The sequence below is a fragment of the Hyla sarda genome, chromosome 5, assembly GCF_029499605.1.
Source record: "Hyla sarda isolate aHylSar1 chromosome 5, aHylSar1.hap1, whole genome shotgun sequence".
In the NCBI taxonomy this organism is placed as follows: domain Eukaryota; kingdom Metazoa; phylum Chordata; class Amphibia; order Anura; family Hylidae; genus Hyla; species Hyla sarda.
This window is the reverse complement of record NC_079193.1, coordinates 170,527,595-170,547,584: the sequence shown is the minus strand read 5'-3', so window position 1 is coordinate 170,547,584 and position 19,990 is coordinate 170,527,595. Positions and strand designations below refer to the sequence as shown.

The 19,990-nt window shown below is 43.6% G+C and overlaps 1 protein-coding gene across 2 annotated transcripts in view; it reads left to right on the top strand.

The window, feature by feature from the left end:
- The window catches only part of ADCY2 (adenylate cyclase 2), a 532,901-nt gene that overhangs the window by 197,746 nt on the left and 315,165 nt on the right, over positions 1-19,990 (top strand). For both annotated transcript variants that reach the window (XM_056520731.1, XM_056520730.1), the window contains exon 3: positions 19,542-19,706. In XM_056520731.1, the coding sequence (XP_056376706.1) occupies positions 19,542-19,706 (165 nt within the window). The remainder of the gene's footprint in view (positions 1-19,541; positions 19,707-19,990) is intronic.

The following is a 19,990-nucleotide window of genomic DNA, read 5'->3' as shown; positions in this document are numbered from 1 at the left end:
TTAATGTGTAAAAAGGAGTACCTTTGCATTGGAAACAGCTTCTTCAGAGTCTCAGAGGTTGGCATCACTCCATCCCTAAACAGTTGTGAAATGCTTATTCCCTGGAGCCTGTCCCACAGTGGCGGAAATGTGGAGGACTGCCTATCCACAACCGCAGGTATTAGGCTAGCAGGCAGAAGAGGGAATATAGAGAGCCAGGGAAGAAGAGAGTTCAGACCGAGTTGAGAAAACCCCAAGGAACAGTAACTGTGGAGAGTCAGACCTGTATTTTACTCTAGGGGGTAGCCAGAGATCTTTCAAGAGGCTAGTGGTAGGGATCCCTGTCTCGCATTGTAAATTGGCATGTAGGCCGGGTACTGGCGCAATCAGGTCTATCCACTTCTGTAGTTGAACAGCCTTATATAAGTCCTCATGTCCGGGAGTCCTATCCCCCCATCTACCGGTCATCTGGTCAGTAGTCTGTGTGCTAAACGCGGCTTATGCAACTTCCAGACGTATCTGGAGAAGAGGGATCTGATAAGTTTAAAGAAGGACTGGCGTAGGGCAATAGGGAGCATCCTCAACATATAAAGAATTTTGGGAAGAATATAACAGTTTAGGACATTCTTCCGACCAAGCCATGAAATCATGGGCAGGTCATAATCATCCAGCATCTTACCCACATCCTTCAGCAACGGCTTATAATTTAGGTCATATATCTTAGTAATGTACTTTGGAATGCGCAATCCAAAATATTGCAACGAGGAAGCGGCCCATGGAAAGGGTACCATGCTGGCAATCCTAGCTTCTTGCGCCCTAGGAATAGAGACATTTAATAATTCTGACTTAGTCACATTGACTTTAAAACTAGAAATGTCACCAAAGAGGTCAAATAGGCAAACTAGGCTGGGCAACCTACCTATGGGGTCACGCAGGAGGAAAAGCAGGTCGTCCGCGAAGGCCAGGAATTTGAGATCCCCTCCCCGTGAGGATAACCCTTTAATCTTCTCCATTTGAAGCACTTTCTGTAGTAGAGTCTCCATTACTAGAATAAAGAGGGTAGGCGACAAGGGACACCCCTGCTGTGTTCTGTTCACTATGGGGAAGGGGGAAGGGGGGTAATAACCTCATTCTCTAGCAAGGATGCCATGAGGCGAGAGTAAAGGGAGAAAACGGCATCTACAAAGGGCACTGGGATCTGGAATTTCATCAACACCGCTTTCATGTAGCTCCAACTGACCCTGTCAAAAAGCCTTCTCTGCATCTATACAGAGGACTAAAGGTGTTTTGCGTGAGTAGACGTTGTGTATACTTGTCAACAGTCTCCATGTGTTAATACGGCCTTCCCTCATAGGCACAAACCCAGATTGCTCACAACCCACTAAATAAGATAAGTACTTTTTTAAGTGTAGAGATAGCAGCTTCGCCATGATCGAGAGTTAAGAGGGATATCGGCCGATAGCTACTGCACTTGACCGGATCTTTCCCTTCCTTTGCCAACAGAATGATGTGAGCCTCCTGAGCCTGACCGGGTAAAGGATTCTCTCTAAAAATGGCATCACAAAATTCAGTAAGTCTGGGTATCAGTAAACCTCTAAACTTCTTATAATAGGAGAGAGGGAGACTGTCTGGTCCTGGGCTTTTCCCCGGTGGGAATGAGGCTACTACTTTTTCCACATCCTCCTCCATGATCGGTCGGATCAGGTCCTGTCCCATATCCGAGGTGAGGCTTGGTTGGTTTAGGTCGTTCAGAAAGGCAGTTGTGAGGCGCAGCCTCTCTTCAATTTGTGTACCCCTCCCTCAAATTATAAAGGAATGATTATAGTCTTTGAAGGAGAGATCCATGTTTGAGGATGACACATGGATATCATCTCTAGCATTTTTGATGGCATGGATGTGACTTTTAGTTCTAGCTTTCTTAAGCAGGGTGGTCATGAGTTTTCCCCTTTGTTACCGTGTGCACATATCCTATGTCGGGAGTGAAGGTAGGCCTTAGATGACTTCAGTTGTAGGTAGGTCAATAATTTTCTCTAAGCGCTTGCAGTTCCACTTGTACTTCTATGGCTTTAGACCGTTTATGCATTTTCTCTTATCTAGAAATGTCTGATAGCCGCAAGTTAGTGCTGTGCTGACGCTCTTTTTTTCAATCTGGAGCCCCATGCTATAAAAATGCCTCTAATATATGACTTGTGAGCCTCCCAGATTATTGGAGTCGGGGGTCCCGACCCAGAATTTATCTCAAAGTACATTTTCAGGTGAGTTTCTATATCCTCCCGAGCCCTTTGGTCCTCCAAGATACCCTCATTAAACCGCCATTGTATTGGAGAGGGAGTGGGGGAGCAAAAGGGAGAGAGATGGGGATAGGGGCGTAGTCAGAGACAGTAATAGAAGCTATACCGGTTGTGAGATTAGGGAGAAGAGATGACTGGATAAATAAGTAATCCAACCTTTGGTATGAGTTATGTACCGTTGTAAAAAGTATGAGAAGTCTTTCTCAGAATGCAGCTTAGCTATAGCCGCTGAGAAATATGAGATTTACCTGATGTGGAGTCTAGAATGGGGATCAACGGGATGTTAAGGTCGCCTCCTAATACTATCAGTCCCTTCGCAAACAGGGACAACTTGTCTAGGGCAGTCAGTAGCCAGGATACTTGTTCCTGATTAGGTGCGTACAGGTTGGCAATTGTAAACGTATGTGTTTGAGGGTGTCCAACACGCGATGCAAAGCAATGGACACTCCCCTAGAAGCAGAGGAGGAATTACAAGAGTGAAACCATCTATCAAAATGACAAGTAGATAGTTTGGGGGCCTTACAGTCCTTGAAATGTGTCTCCTGCAAAAGTAGTACTGATGCCCTCTGTTTTCTAATGACGTCAAGAACATGATGGCGTTTGTTAGGGGTATTGAAGCCCCTCATGTTGAAGGACAGGAATGTAACATCAGACATATTGGTAGCCCTCTGGTAGGTGGGAGGGGGGGGGGTTGGTACAGGAGCGGGTCAAGGGAGAGGGAAGTGATGATCAGGAGGGTGGGGTAAGGGGTAGCAGGGGTAAGGTGTAGCAATAAACTTTATTAAAACTAGTATATAACAAGATCCTCAAAATAAATCAACTTGTTGGGAAATCCAGTGAGGGAGACCTGGAGGAGGGAGAGTCAGTTACTCTTCTAACTGTAATCCCAGCCTGTGAGACACGAGCCTAACACCTATCTATTAGGTTTGTCTAAAGCTAGTATTCCAGATCACTTAAATGGAAGGTATGGGAGAAGTGAGGAAGGAGAGGAACAGAGAGGACAAGTCTGGAGGAAGGCTCTGGGCGAAAGGGAGGGAAAGAAAATGAAGCCGGAGAAAGTAATGCTATAAGGTTAAGCAGAGGCATATGATTGAGAAAGATATGTGAAAAGTGGTAATAGAGGAGGAGAGAAGGGGGAGAGAGCAAGGCAAGAACAGTGGAGGGAGAAGAAAAGAGAGGGAGGAAGAGAGAGAAGGAGGAGAAGAGGTGAAAAAGTTAGGCAAGGGGGGGGGAGAGTAAAAAAAAGTGGGGAACAAGAGGGGAGAAGACAAGAGCAGTGTAAAGGTGTGAAGAGAGCAGGAGAAGAGGCAAATTAAAAGTGATAGAAAAAGGGGTACACCTCTTAATAGGAGTGCTGCAAGAGTGGCCCTGCCACATGTAGGAAAATATGTAGACCTTAGGGAGGCTATGCAGATTTGCCCGTTATGGACCGTATACTAAAAGTGAAGTATGTCAGGTGGATCTCTGTGGGGTAATGTCGTAAAGGGAAGCACCCCTGAATGTTGGGGGTTATCCCACTCTAACTAGCAAAGCCCTCTAGGACTAACATCTCTGCTAGCTCCACGTCAATGGGAGTGGCAGAGTGGCCCACAAAACACAATACAGTAACTGTTATGTCCTATTAACTAAACAGGGTTAATACAAGATATGTAAGTCCTCAGTAATGTATCTAACGATCCCCATCCACAATGGTTAAGGCTCTAGTTGCACAGATATACATATACTCAAGTCCCGCAGCAATCCAAGGCATACCACACCATCAAATGCACCGACAATGTCCTCAGCGAGTTGGCGGCTGTCCCTTTACCGGGGTCTTCTTCACCTTGTTGGACTTCTGACTGGATATCTGTTTCCACTCATCTTGCCGGGGAAGTGATGGTAAGGAAGGTAGGTCAGCCACAGGGAGCCAGGTAGGGATGTCCATCGGAGCAATGTCCAGCGCTGACCACACAGTTTCAAGGTCCTCCGGGGTCCTGACTGTAATTCTCCTTCCATTCAAGTTAATGGAAAGTCCAAAAGGAAAGAGCCACACATATGTAATGTTCCCCTCTCTGTTTCTCCAAGAGAGGCATTAGGATTCTCCGTTTAGCTAAGGTAGTAGGAGAGATATCCTGGTATAACAGAATTTCGTCCTCACCAAGTACAATCGGTCTATGGTCTCTGGCCGCCTGTAGAATAGCAGCGGTGTCCACATAGTAAAGCAGCCCACATATGACATCCCTTGGGGGATCCAGGGGTCGGGGCTTGGGGCGTTGCTCTCTGTGGATTCTTTCTATCGTGATCTGCGAAGCCCTCTCCGGTCCCAGCAGGTTAGCGAAAATGTCCATTGCCTCCTCCCGCAGGGTGTCTGGAGCCCAGGCCTCCGGTATATCTTTGAATCTAATGTTCTTTCTGCGGCTCCTGTTTTCTTGGTCTTCTATCAGGGCCAGAGCTGTATTCACATGGTTCACTAACCTGTTCTGCCTGGTCACCAAGGCATCTGAATGCACTGCCATTCCGGAGCACGCCGCTCCAAGGCCTCTGTTCTATAGCCTATGGCGTGTACCTCAGACTTGATTTCTGTCAGGTCGGCAATCACCAGTTTAAGTGCATCGGTTAGGGCTTTTTTATAGAGTTTTTAAGGAAGTGCTGAGTGACTGCTTCCGGAGCCAATCTCTCTTCCTTGCCTTCAGATTGGCCTGCATCCTCATCCATGTACTGGAGGGAAGACGCTGGCGCCATCTTGGGCTGCCTGGCCAGTGAGGTGGCGTTTTTCTTCTTGAGGAATTTAGCCATATCGGCTTGGTTTTTACTGGCATCCGGGGGTTAAGCAGGTTCATGGTAAGTTCCCTTTCTGGCTTTGCCCATCTTTGCGCTAGTAAAGAGGTAGTAATAGGTGTTAAGAGCGTGCTAGGATGGAAAGCTGCAGGCTCACACGTCCATCTCAGTCCGCAGCTAGGCTCCGCCCCTAACCAGTTCAGTTTTGAAGTGAATTTGAAGGGCCTTCTTATTAGAAATACCCCATAAATTACCGCATTATAAAAACTTCACCCCTCAAAGTATTCAAAATGATATTCAAAAGGTTTGTTAACCCATTAGGTGTTTCACAGGAATAGCAGCAAATTGAAGGAGAAAATTCTAAATCTTAATTTTTTACGTTACTTGTATACCCAGTTTTTGAATTTTTACAAGGGGAAAAAAAGAGAGAAATCTTCCTAAAATGTGTTACCTAATTTCTCTCAAGTAAGGAAATACCTCATATGTGTATGTCAAGTGCACTAGAGGGGTGCACTAGTGGGTGCACTAGAGGGCTCAGAAGGGAAGGAGCGACAATGGGATTTTGGAGAGTTTTTCTGAAATGGTTTTTGGGGGGCATGTCACATTTAAGAAGCCCCTATGGTGCCAGAACAGCAAAAAACAAAACAAAAAAAAGCACATGGCATACTATTTTGGAAACTCACCCCTCAAGGAATGTAACAAGGGGTACAGTGAGCCTTAACCCCTTAAGGACACAGGGTTTTTACGTTTTTGCACTTTTGTTTTTTCCTCCTTACCTTTTAAAAATCATAACCCTCTCAATTTTCCACCTAAAAATCCATATTAGGGCTTATTGTTTGCGTCACCAATTCTACTTTCCAGTGACATTAGTCATTTTACCCAAAAATTCACGGCGAAACGGAAATAAAAATCATTGTGCGACAAAATCGAAGAAAAAATGCCATTTTGTAACTTTTGGGGGCTTCCATTTCCATGCAGTGCATATTTCGGTAAAAATGACACCTTATCATTATTCTGTAGGTCCATATGGTTAAAATGATACCCTACGTATATAGGTTGGATATTGTCGCACTTCTGGAAAAAATCATAACTACATGCAGGAAAATGTATGTTCAAAAATGTCATCTTCTGACCCCTATAACTTTTTTATTTTTCCACGTACAGGGCGGTATGAGGACTAATTTTTTGCGCCGTGATCTGAAGTTTTTAACGGTACAATTTTAGTTTTGATTAGACTTTTTGATCACTTTTTATTCATTTTTTAATGGTATAAAAAGTGACCAAAATACGCTTTTTTGGACTTTGGAATTTGTTTGCACGTACGCCATTGACCGCGCGGTTTAATTAATAATATATTTTTATAGTTCACACATTTACGCACGCGGCAATACCACATATGTTTATTTTTTTTTATTTACACTGTTTTATTTTTTTTATGGGAAAACGGGGGTGATTCAAACTTTTATTAGGGAAGGGGTTAAATAACCTTTATTAACACTTTTTTTTTACTTTTTTTTTTGCAGTGTAATAGGTCCCATAGGGACCTATAACACTGCACACATGGATCTCCTATGCTGATCACTGGCGTGTATTAACACGCCTGTGATCAGTGTTATCGGCGCTTGACTGCTCCTGCCTGGATCTCAGGCACAGAGCAGTCATTCGTCGATCGGACACCGAGGAGGCAGGTAAGGGCCCTCCCGGTGTCCTGTAAGCTGTTCGGGACGCCGCGATTTCACCGCGGCGGTCCCGAACAGCGCGACTGACTAGCCGGGATACTATCACTTTCGCTTTAGAAGCGGCGGTCAGCATTGACCGCCGATCGCGGCAATGTGTGGTATTAGCCACGGGTCCCGGTCATTGATGAGTGCCGGGACCGACGGGATGTGATGCGGGGTCACGGCGCGATCCCGCTTCATATCGCGGGAGCCGGCGCAGGACGTAAATATACGTCCTGCGTCGTTAAGGGGTTAAAGGGGTATTCCAGGCAAAACCTTTTTTTATATATATATATCAACTGGCTCCAGAAAGTTAAACAGATTTGTAAATTACTTCTATTAAAAAATCTTAATCCTTTCAGTACTTATGAGCTTCTGAAGTTAAGGTTGTTCTTTTCTGTCTAAGTCCTCTCTGATGACACCTGTCTCGGGAAATTCCCAGTTTAGAAGCAAATCCCCATAGCAAACCTCTTCTAAACTGGGCGTTTCCCGAGACAGGTGTCTTCAGAGAGCACTTAGACAGAAAAGAACAACCTTAACTTCAGAAGCTCATAAATACTGAAAGGATTAAGATTTTTTTAATAGAAGTAATTTACAAAATCTGTTTAACTTTCTGGAGCCAGTTGATATATATAAAAAAGTTTTTGCCTGGAATACCCCTTTAACACTCCAAAGGTGTTTGACGGCTTTTCGTTAAAGTTGGATGTGTAAATGATTTATTTTTTCCACAAAAATGCTAGTTTTTCACCAAATTTTTACAATGAGTAATAGGAGAAAATGCCCCCCAAAATTTGTAACCCCATCTCTTCTGAGTATGGAAATACCCAATGTGTGAATGTCAAGTGCTCTGCTGGCGCACTACAATGCTCAGAACAGGAGTTACATTTGGCATTTGGAAAGCAAATTTAGCTTAAATGTTTTTTTAAATTAAATTTTTGTTTGACGACTTTGGATGTGTAAATGTATTTTTTTTTTCACTAAAATGCTGTTTTTCCCCCAAATTTTTACAAGGGGTAATAGGAGAAAATGCCCCCCAAAATATGGAAATACCTCATGTGTGGACATCAAGTGCTCTGCTGGCGCACTACAATGCTCAGAAGCGAAGGAGTCACATTTGGCTTTTGGAAAGGAAATTTTGCTGAAATTGTTTTGGGGGGCATGTCGCAGTTAGGAAGCCCCTATGGTGCCAGAACAGCAAAAAAAATGAACACCACACAGGGCATACTATTTTGAAAACTACACCCCTCAAGTCACGTAACAAGGGGTACAGTGAGCCTTAACACCCCAAAGGTGTTTGATAAATGTTCATTAAAGTGGGATGTGAAAAGGAAAAATTTGATTTTTATACACTAAAATGCTGGGGTTACCTCAAATTTTTCCTTTTCACAAGTGGTAACAGGAGAAAATCACCATAAATTTGTAAATACATTTCTTTGGAGTAAGGACATACCTCATATCTGGGCGTAAACAGCTCTGCGGGTGCACACCAGTCACGAAAGAGCAGGAGCGCAGTCAGGGACCTCAAGCTTCTACATAGCTGCCTATGGAGCCAGAACAGTGGGACCCCCACTCAAGGAGTGTTACATGGGGTAAATTACTAAAATTGGGTACTCTAAGTTACTAAAGTGGGGTGCAGTGGGATGTAGCATCATAAAAAAAAGTTATGTTCCCAAAATGATGACCCAGAGCATAGCCAAAACTAAAAAATATGCCCACCCCAAACCCTATGCTTTGAATCATCATTCTGGGATTGTGATGTGTGTGGCCGTCCCTAACCTGTTGCCTCAAATGGCAACATTGCCCCGCTCAGGTGGAGAGAGATCCCTGCGCATTTGAGGCAACATAAAAAAGTCCCTGATGATAGTGACTCAGTGACCCATGACCCATTTTTGGAAAAAATACCCCCAGAGGTCTTATCAGTTTTTTTTTTTATAAAAGAGTTTTTTGGGCAATTAAGTGGTTTTATGGGTTTAAAATTTGGAATGTACTCTAGACTTGTACATTGGGGTCAAATTATGGGAAATTAAAATGAAAAGGGAAAATTTTGTACGGCATGGAAGTGTGATACTCCCTGAAGCAGTTTTTAATGCAGAGGCCCGGATGATCGGGGTAAGTGTCACATTGAGTGGTGGTGTCCTTCTGTATCCCCCTTCTGTTACACACTCTGCAGTTTTTCTGGGATCGTGGCACCTATAACTTGGGAACTCCGGCCTGATCTTTCCCGGTCGCCAAAGATCTTCACGCCCTACCGCGCCCGCTTCGAGGGAATCTACTGGCGGAAGATGAGTCTCCCCTTAAAACTGATAAAAGAGACTCATCTACCGAGAGCTCCCTGAGCGGTAAGTAGGCCTCCAAAAATTTTGCCCCGAAGTGATCTATGACCTATCACTTTGTAAAGCCGGTCATAGGTGGGATCACCTCGGGGGGAATTCGTCAGCTCGTCTGCTACACCATTAGATTGACAAAGCTGTCACTGAAAAAATAACTAAAATAGTCAATTTCCATGTATCCAGCAGTGTCAATCCGGATTCTTGGGTCGCCAACAAACTCAGGAATCCGTGGCTGATAACCCTCTGGGGGTCTCCAGACAAGTTCACCGGAAGGGGGCTCCAGTACACTTGTCTTGGGGGTCGGACTCCTAGTACAAGCGGGATGGACGCTCGTATTAGTGTCATCTAAGGGGGTGCGTGGGGGTGCGTGGCCTCGCCTGGCAGAGTCTCCGCCGCCTTCTGGGGGGCTCATCATCAGTACTAGATGAGGAGGAGGGCAAGGAAGAACACAGGAATGTAGGATCTTTCTCGTCCTCACTGACAGATTCGGAGTCAGAGGCAAGAAAAGTGTATGCCTCAGCCACCGAAAATGCCTGGCGAGCCATCGTGTTGGGGGGGGGGGGGGAGGGGAGGGGGTGTGTATGTGGGGGGGGGAGTATGTAGTGTGTGTGCTTGGTGTTAACTTTTATATATAACTGTGTGTAATTATAAATGGGGAAAAAAAAGGGGGGCCGGGTCATGCTGAAAAAACTGCGGCGGACCCTTGAGGACCTATTAGGGGGTCTGGGGGGGATCTTTTTTTTATTTTTTTTTTACAGTCCTACCTGTCCCTTTACAGTCCTTTCTTTCCCTGCTTTCCCTGGTGTCTTCTGCCCTGAGGGGCTCCGATCTCGGCAGAGGGTGGTCCCTGGCTCCTTCTTGCAGCTCTGCCCGCTGACTGAACTCAGTAAGCTGGCAGAGCTGCAAGAAGAGGTCATTAACCCCTCCCCTGCCGGCTGCTATTGGGTATTTGCGGGGGGTGCCTGCTGATCGATATCAGCAGTTACCCCGGTCCGGCCGCCACCGGGCAGGTACAACCTGGGTCCTTAAGTACCAGGTTGTCAAGGCATACCTGTACTCCCTGGGTCCTTAACTGGATAATTAGCCTAATGGCGATTTGTGAAATCTTATCAGAATTAATGCAGTTACATTGATTTAAGCTGTCCAGTGGAACATTACAGTTAGAATGGACCTTGTGATTTCAATTTGCATAGTAAGATCTTGAGTTTCGGACAATGTAAATAATCGTAATGATATGTCTACAGCTTATAACCATTTGAGATCTCAATATTATAAGGTTATAACATCATTGCTATTATTTACATTGTCCGAAACTCAAGATCTCACTATGCAAATTGCAATCACAAGGTCCATTCTAACTGTAATGTGCCACTGGACATCTTGATTTTAGCTTAAATCAATATAACTTTATCAATTCCGATAAGATTTCACAAATCGCTATTCAGATAATTATAATGCAACTACCACTATCTGTGACCATACAATATGGAATAACATATTCCAATCACAATAACCAGACTTCATGTTGCAATGCATTCAGCATTATGCATATCTAATGACCATCTGACACTGTGTACCACGCAAAACGGCTGACAGTTGTGGGTACATATTATTCATCTGCCTAGGATATACTTACGATATTGTGAACTTCACACCAGACCCAAAATACATAACGGGACATGCCATCACGCCCCCTCCCATAGACTTGCATTGAGGGGGCGGGGCGTGACATCACACAGGGGCGGAGTCGTGATGTCACGATACTCCGTCCCCGTGGTCGTCACGCTGCACACTCGGAGCCTCCAGCGCTGCGGAGAGCTTGCAAAGATGTGGGCTGAATGACAGATTGCGGGGGTCCCCAGCGGCGGGCATAGGGAAAGGGGATAAGATGTATTATTAGGGCTGGAGTACCCCTTTAATTTCCTCCAAAAACAGCACCACACCTGTACTCAGGTTGGGTCTGGTATAACAACTTGGCTCCATTCACTTCAATGAAAGTAAACTGCAATACCACACACAACCTGAGGACAGGACTGGTGCGGTTTTTGGAACAAATCAACTCTGTTTTCCAACACTGGTTCATTCCTTTACGCAATGAATATAAAAACTTAAAGAATTGAAAGAGACAATAAGAAATACTTTACAAAAATGTATTAAACATGTTCTCCAACTGTAAACATTGTAACTATACAGTTTGTGATCCTTGTAACCCCTTTTAGAGAAACGGACAACTTGTTCACTTGCAGTAAACCTAATACACTGGGTTATAGTGCAGTTGAACCTTTATTAAAAAGATGTTTTACCAACTAAAATTGGTCCAGTCATCTCTAAATTATTGCCCTCCTTGCTAGTATGCAAATTACCTCCTCTACGCAGTGGAGGCAGGCTTGCCGAGCTTCCCTGCTTCTGTCCTCTTTAGGCCCCTTTCACACTGCCGTTGTTCCCTGTCGAGAACGGCTGTCAAAGTCTCTTTTTTTCTCTGACTTTAACAGCCTTTCTCATGACGGGGAGCATTGGCAAACAACAGGTCCTGGCATCTCCCAATAACTATTATGGGGGCTGCTGGGTGCCGTTATGAATAGCGGGAAAAACAAGCAGTAGTTTTTCTCCCGCTATTCTCTCCCATGCACTAACAGCAGTGTGAAAGAAGCCTTACTCCGCTATTGCGAGTCATCTTCTGAATATCTATAATTCTTTACTCTCACATACTAGTGACATGAGAGCCTGTTCCCACATGAGCACTCTCCTATAGTAGCAGAGCGCAGGCGCCGCTTCCATCTGCAAAACCATATGAGGGCTCTGTAATGCTATATTGACATAAATTATGCTGACAAACTGAACACTGTTATGGGGTAAAATTGATCTGTCTGCCATTTTCTGACCCCTATAACTTTTTTCCATTTGTGTTTATGAAGCTGTAAGGGGACTCTTTTGTGTTTATAATCTGTAGATCAGACTTTTTGATCATTGTTATATTTGTTTACATTTGCCCTAACCACCATGCGGCTTTATTAACAATTTTATTAGTTTGGACATTTCCACATGTGGCAATATTTTTTTCATTTACATTTTTTAGTTAAAAAATGCGATATGGTGGGTGATTTGAATTTTTACTCTGGAGAGTTTTTTTTTTGTTTGTTTTTTTTTATCTCTCAGTGCACTCCATATACTGTTAATGGCCACAGAACAAGTATACTCATGAGTCGGTTATAACAATTTAAATGGTTGTCTAGCTTTATAAAATTGATGTCCAATAACTTTTACAAGGCGGCAGACCCTTTAAGGCAGTGAATTTTTTTGGGCAAAAACTTCCCCCAAAAATGCCCATTCTGCCGCACGGCATATTTTCATTGAAAAAACACTGCGGCCAGATGTTAGCTGTTAATCAATAGGGAACTGCAAAATGGCGTATACACTTGCCGTTTTTCAGTTGGGCGTATCTTCACTCCTCTTGTTTTTCTGCTTTTTTGGGCTCAGTGGACATAGTTGAGACTAGGGTGTTTTTTCTCAAAAATTGTGGCATTTTTTTTCCCATAGAAGTCAATGGAAGGGGGAAAAAAAAGCCACCATGAAAAAGCAATGTGGGTTTTAACATTGCTGTTTTTGTGGGCATTTTTTCTTCTTTATTTAAAGAGCCGTGGCCGGGAGCAAAAATGAAAGAGGGGTGAGATCATATATGAATTTAATTAAAATCTAAAAAAATTTATAAATGTTTAAAGATTTGTCTTTTTGATTTATGTTATAACTGTTTAATAAATTCTGCAATGTTCGTTTTGGGAATACAAACCTAGCATATAGGTTTGCGGTTGGTTAGATCGATTTCTTTCTAAGTCTATTTCTTGTAAAATATATTTTTACAATTATTTATTTATATGAATTTTTCAGGAATCAGCATGAGGGTATTGAAGTTGAGACAGGAGACAGGCAATAAGAAGGGACGAGACTGGGTAAAAGGAAGGCAAAAAAGTGATCTCTAGTTAAATGTAAGGACATAATAATACTGTGGTCCCTCAACATACGATGGTAATTCGTTCCAAACGAGCCATCGTTTGTCGAATCCATCGTATGTTGAGGGATTCGTGCAATGTAAAGTATAGGAAGCTGTACTCACCTGTCCCCGCCGCTCGCGATGGTGTCCCCGCCGCTCGCGATGATGACCCCGGGCCTCCGCTGGGCTCTTCTGGTCTTCTACGGTCCTCCACTGTCTTCTCCAGTCCTCTGCTGTCTACCACAAGGACTTACTGGGCTTGCGTAGCAACGTCATTATGCCACTGCGTATGCCATTCCTATTGGATGACGTGCGCAGCAGCGTATTGACGTCATCGGAGAGGGCCGAGAAGACACCGGAAGACCAGCGCTGGACTTGGAGGGCACCCCGGAGCATCATGGAGGGGTAAGTAATACTTACCGCACCACACAGGGAACATTAAGCTGCTACCCAGCAGCAGCTTAAGCATTTTGCACTGCCGGATAGCACTTAATGCAATGGCCCCGACATAAAAAAGCATCGTATGTCGATGCTGACATTGACATACGATGGCCTCTGAGAGGCCATCGTATGTCGATTTGATCATATGTCGGGGCCATCGTTGGTCGGGGGGTCACTGTAGAAGAACAAATGTCCAGCGCGGAAGCTCAAATGCAGGTGCCATCTTTATTGATTGACAGCAATTCACATGGACAGGCAGTGACGCATTTCGATCGCATCAGCGATCTTAATCGTACTGACACTGTATCAGTACGATTAAGATTGATGAGACAATCGAAATGCGTCACTGTCTATCCATGTGAATTGCTGTCAATCAATAAAGATCGCACCTGCATTTGAGCTTCCGCGCTGGACATTGGTACTTCTTGCATACAGTATACAGTGGAGTCCAAACCGGTCCGCAACGCGGTCGGCAAACGGAGGTGAGCTGGACTCTTTCTTCCTTGACATAATAATAGCATTACATTTTTTATTATTATTGTTTATATTTAAAAAGTAGAAGTCCAGCACAGGATCTTGTGCAAATAAAAGAAGATTCTTTATTCAAGCCACGAGACAGCAGGATACATAGTCACGCATTTCAGCCGGTGTGACCAGCCTTACTGATATGAGTAAGGCTGGTCACACTGGCTGAAACGTGTTACTATGTATCATGCTGTCTCGTGGCTTGAATAAAGAATCTTCTTTTATTTGCACAAGATCCTGTGCTGGACTTCTACTTTTTATATTGCTTTGGTGTTGGTTCACACCGTACAGTGCGCTAGGGCTCTGGCTGAAAAGGTGAGCTGAGGAATTACCTGTTTGCCTATTGTTTATATTGTTTTATAAATATTGTATTTGTGTTTAACTTTCACTTTACTTTAACTTTGTTAAATGTACGTTGTGATGTTAAGGAATATACCGTATATACTCGAGTATAAGCCGAGTTTTTCAGCACGATTTTTCGTGCTGAAAACACCCCCCTCGGCTTGTACTCGAGTGAACTCTCCACCCGCAGTGGTCTTCAACCTGCGGACCTCCAGAGGTTTCAAAACTACAACTCCCAGCAAGCCCGGGCAGCCATCGGCTGTCCGGGCTTGCTGGGAGTTGTAGTTTTGAAACCTCCGGAGGTCCGCAGGTTGAAGACCACTGTGGCCTTCGACATCATCCAGCCCCCTCTCACCCCCTTTAGTTCTGTACAGTACTCACCTCCGCTCGGCGCTGGTCCGGTGCTGCAGGACTGTCCGGAGAGAAGTGGTTCCGGGCTGCTATCTTCACCGGGGAGGCCTCTTCTAAGCGCTTCGGGCCCGGCCCCAGAATAGTCACGTTGCCTTGACAACGACGCAGAGGTACATTCATTGCCAACGTACTTCTGCGTCATTGTCAAGGCAACGCCTCTATTCCGGGCCGGAAGCGCGGAGAAGAGGCGCCCCCGGTGAAGATAGCAGCCCGGAACCACTATCCCACCGGACCACCTCCTCTCCGGACAGCCCTGCAGCACCGGAGCAGCGCCGAGCGGAGGTGAGTACTGTACAGAACTAAAGGGGGTGAGAGGGGGCTGGATGATGCCGAAGGCCGCAGTGGTCTTCAACCTGCGGACCTCCGGAGGTTTAAAAACTACAACTCCCAGCAAGCCCGGACAGCCGATGGCTGGTAGTTTTGATGGTAGTTTTGAAACCTCTGGAGGTCCGCAGGTTGAAGACCACTGAGGGCAGATGATGAGAAGAGGATGATGAAGGGGGGGTGTGGGATGATGACAAGAGGATGATGAAGGGGGTGTGTGGGATGATGAAGGGGGGTGGGGATGATGACAAGGGGATGATGAAGGGGGGTGTGTGGGATGATTACAAGGGGATGATGAAGGGGGGTGGGGATGATGACAAGGGGATGATGAAGGGGGGTGGGGATGATGACAAGGGGATGATGAAGGGGGTGGGGATGATGACAAGGGGATGATGAAGGGGGGATGTGTGGGATGATGACAAGGGGATGATGACAGGTGATGATGATGAGAGTCTGGATGATGACAGGCGGTGATGATGATGAGGATGTTAATGACGGGTCTGGATGATGACGGGGGGGATGATGTATTTCCCACCCTAGGCTTATACTCGAGTCAATAACTTTTCCTGGGATTTTGGGTTGAAATTAGGGGTCTCGGCTTATACTCGAGTATATACGGTACATATAAATACACATATATAATAGATATGCATATGTGTATATATATATATATATATATATATATATATATATATATATATACACACTACTACTTCTCCCTTTAGAGACAGAGCGGATATCCTGATGGGCAACTTATGTACTACAACATATCTCTAATATACTTTTTTATTTTTTTTCATTCAAAAGGTTTAATTTACATTTAAAAACCGGCCACTAGGGGTCACCCTCCTAGTGGCCGGCTGCAGCCTGGCGTCACGTCACGCCTGAAATAGGACTGATTTTGGAGTGGTAATCAGTCCTTTTTCAGTTAGGCTGCACTCGCTCCCTGCCTGTCAATCAGACAGGCGGGAGCGAGCACATTGGCTCCCCTGCCACTGGCTGGGAGGCCACTCCTCCCGCACATCGCCACCACCGCTGTCCCTGCACGCCTGCTGCCGGACTCTGCAGTAACTGCAAGTGTAATGAGGGAACGGGGTATGCGGGGCGGGGGGTGGGGTAGAGGAGGGAACGGGCTAGCGCCGTAGCGGGGAGGGGGGGGGCTAGCACCGTAGCGCCGCAGCGCCGCTTGTTACTAACTAACAGATGTCAAGATGTCAGGGCAAGCTGGGAGTTGTAGTGGTGAAACAGCTGGAGGCATCTTGTGTAGATGAACTAAGGGCAGAAGTCCTCCCCAGCAGGCATCAGTGACGTGGTGCCTGCTGGGGAAATCTGCCTGGTAGTGAGCACACTGCCAGGCAGACAAAAGGCATTTTTAATATAGTAAAAATAAAAATTTAAAGCAGGGAGGGGGTTAGGGATAGATTGGCAATAGGCAGGGACAGAAAAAAAAATAGGATGGTGGGAGCTACCCTTTAACAGATAGGATGTCTGCACACATCCAGTCTAGCAGAGGTCTTAAAGCACTAGCTGGGAGCCATCAGGGTCATGACACGACGTACTCATGCGTACTAGATCCTGAATATCCAAGGGAAGATGTAGGAATCTCACACCTGATATTCGCAATCAATTAATGTCAGGTAACAGGGAAACATTTTTTCACTATGTGTATGTTATCCAATAGGACATACTGGTCATTAAAATGATATGCTATATGTGAGATCAATCTAACCTATGGATATTACATATTATCTCTTTACAAAAAGGCTTTATAACTACAGACTTCATTTAAGCCTGATGGGGAAGTCGTTTCCATATAAGTAATCCAATAAGCTTCCCTTTGCAAGAGATGCTTGCGGTTCTGAGTGTCATTCGTCTCTGTATGAACTTGTTCTAAAATTTGCCAATGTAGTTCATTCACATTGAGGGACATTTATCAATGTTTGCTTATGTATTCCTTTTTTTAGTAAATTTTTCCTTACTTTTTTTTTGCTTATATGTGACTTATTTATCAACTGGTTTGAGCCTGTTGATAATTTTCTTTCACGTAAGCAATTTTTCCTTTTTTACTTTGGTAGTAGCTTTTTCTGCTCCATGTTTGAGCTGGAGTAAATTTAGTAAATTTTTAACCCTGTTGCGACTTTTTTTGCGCAGTTGCGACTGTCGCAGTTAATAAATACCTGACTACCCGAAGTCCATTTTAAAATTATTACTACGTAGTAAATTTTTGGAAAACTTGCTTTTCTCGCTTTCCAGTCAAAATGTTGCACGAAAAATCACGTAGTCGCAGTTGCGACAATTTTGCGACAATTATAGTAAAGAAAACATGACTAAACCTCTTGATAAATGTCCATAATTATGGTTTGCTTCTAAGAAGTGTCTCGCTACTGTTGTCTTGCTATATTTAGTAGATTTTCCTACTGTTTTAGTTGGTAACGCTTTCCTGATATGATTTTTATGTTCTGCTATTCTTAATTTAATTTTTCTACTAGTTTGAACAATGTAATTTTTACCAACACGGGCATTTCAACATGTAGATCACATTTTCTTTATTACCTGTGAAAAAAACGCAGCATGGAATTTTTGAACCTTTTTAAGGATGATGAATGTTCTCTCCTTTAATAATTAATAAATCCGTATCAGGAACTGTCCAGAGCAGGAGAAAATCCCCATAGCAAACCTATGCTGCTCTGGGCAGTTCCTGATACAGGCATCAGGTGTCAGAAGAGAGCACTGTGGACAAGACAAAAAATACATTTAAAAAAGAAAGGAATTTCCTCTGTAGCATACAGCTGCTAAAAAGTACTGGAAGGGTAAAGATTTTTTAATAGAAGTAATTTACAAATCTGTTTAACTTTCTAGCACCAGTTGATAAAAAAAAAAAAAATTCCACCGGAGTACCCCTTTAAGTCCTCAACTTGTGTCATTATAATGTAAATGCTGTCCCAGGCCAAGGGTCATGGACACGAGTGAAGGTTTTTTTTGCGCGCATTCTGGTCGGGATGGTTATATAATTATGAGATGCTTTTATTCTATGCCTTTCTTATAAAAAAAATTCTAGTCTGAATACACTGCACGATAAGATACCATTGTAGCTTTTACTGACTACTAATTTTCTTTTAAATAACTATTTCCTAATCTCTGCATGTACTCGTTAGTTTTACTCAAGTTGATGTCTGAAAAGGGAATTTATGCACGCGTAACATTATATCTAACTCCAGGGAGAGAGGAAATAGTGTGAGACTTTAAATGAAACGTTATATGTTAGAATGTAATGTTGATATATGTAAGTAAATACAAAGTTAAAGTAAAAAAGAAATAAGCCTGGGGAAAACTGTACAATTAAAAGTAGGAACTAATACCCACTGGGCTGCCTCTAACCAGTATACAAGATTAGATATAGTTAGGCATGGAGGCATACAGGTTCTGTAAAGTATTCTGCGGCACATTTGCCCACAGATGTTACAGATGGACCTGTAGATTTTGCACACTTGTAGGCTGATGACTGACTGTCGCATGTGATGGCTCCACAGATCACCACACCAGCAGTTGGGGCAGTGTGTCACTCACAGCAAAGGCAGGGTTTAAGCACTCACCCCAAGGCCTTCAAGCTCGCACCCAACTGTTGTAAGATCCCACTCAGAATCTAGATTTCTTGATAGATTATAGAGTTGCAGTCCATAGCAATCTAGGTTTCTTATTCCTTACACTACTGCAAATTAAAGTGACGATGACTATCTCTCAATGACAGGTAACATAATGTACACTGTTACACTAAATTTACCTCTGCTAAGTGCTTTGAAATGATCCAGGCAGAGACTGGTTTGTATTGAAGGTGCCACCTATGTCTAGATGATGGACAGAAAAACTGTGGGAGCTGCTCATGCTTGTCTGAGAATCATTTCATCCTTTCTACTGGTGATCTCTCTGAACCATCCAAATCCTTTTCACCATGCATGCATGTTCTCAAGTAACCACTGATTCTGACTCCTCCTACCAGGTTAGTCAGAATAGTCTAGATGGAAGGCAACTCATTGAAATGATCATCCTGCTTCTTACAGGCCAATTAGGCACCCCTTCTTAAAGTCTAACAATTTTCATAAAGGCATGTCTAGCACTCAACAATCTCTTACTTAGAGGTCCACCACCCAAAGGTAGCCTCTAAGAACCTTTTAAGTGCAGCAGAAGGGGAAGTACTTTTACTCCCTCTAGTGGCAAGACCCATTGTCTAATCAGACCACATGTGTTATCATTTACGCATCTGCCTGGGACATAACGGCATAGATTGTTTTGCAGCAATTTGACATTTCTATCAAGGTGCATTATTTTTGGTGATAATGAGTGTTCTATATTTTTTCCATTGAAAATGATTACTACTACACTTAATGTTATTTATATTTGTATTGTTTTATTGTAATTCATTTCTTTTTATGCACAGGTCTCATTTTTCTTGTTTATTATATTTGTGGTCTACACCATGCTTCCATTCAGCATGCGGGATGCAGTAATCACCAGTATTTTGACTTCATCTTCGCATACAGTATTTTTGAGTGTATATCTATCTACTACTTCTGAGGGTAGAACAGAATTCTTGGTCTGGCAGGTATGTAAATTTATATACTTTAACTAAAATGTTGAAAATATGGTATGGAATAATGTAATTTATTTTAAGTCTCCTCATGAAAAGTAACTAGTATACAAAGTACTTTGACCATTAAAGGATTCAGGAGGTAGAAAAGAAACTAAGCAAAAGAACTAGGGAGGATAGGGATGTTTGAAGGGAAGATAACAAAAACTGGAACATCATCAGTAAATAAATATAAGCATGCCTGGGCTCAACACATATCTGTCCTAAGATACAAGTAAAACAGAAATATTTGAGCAGAA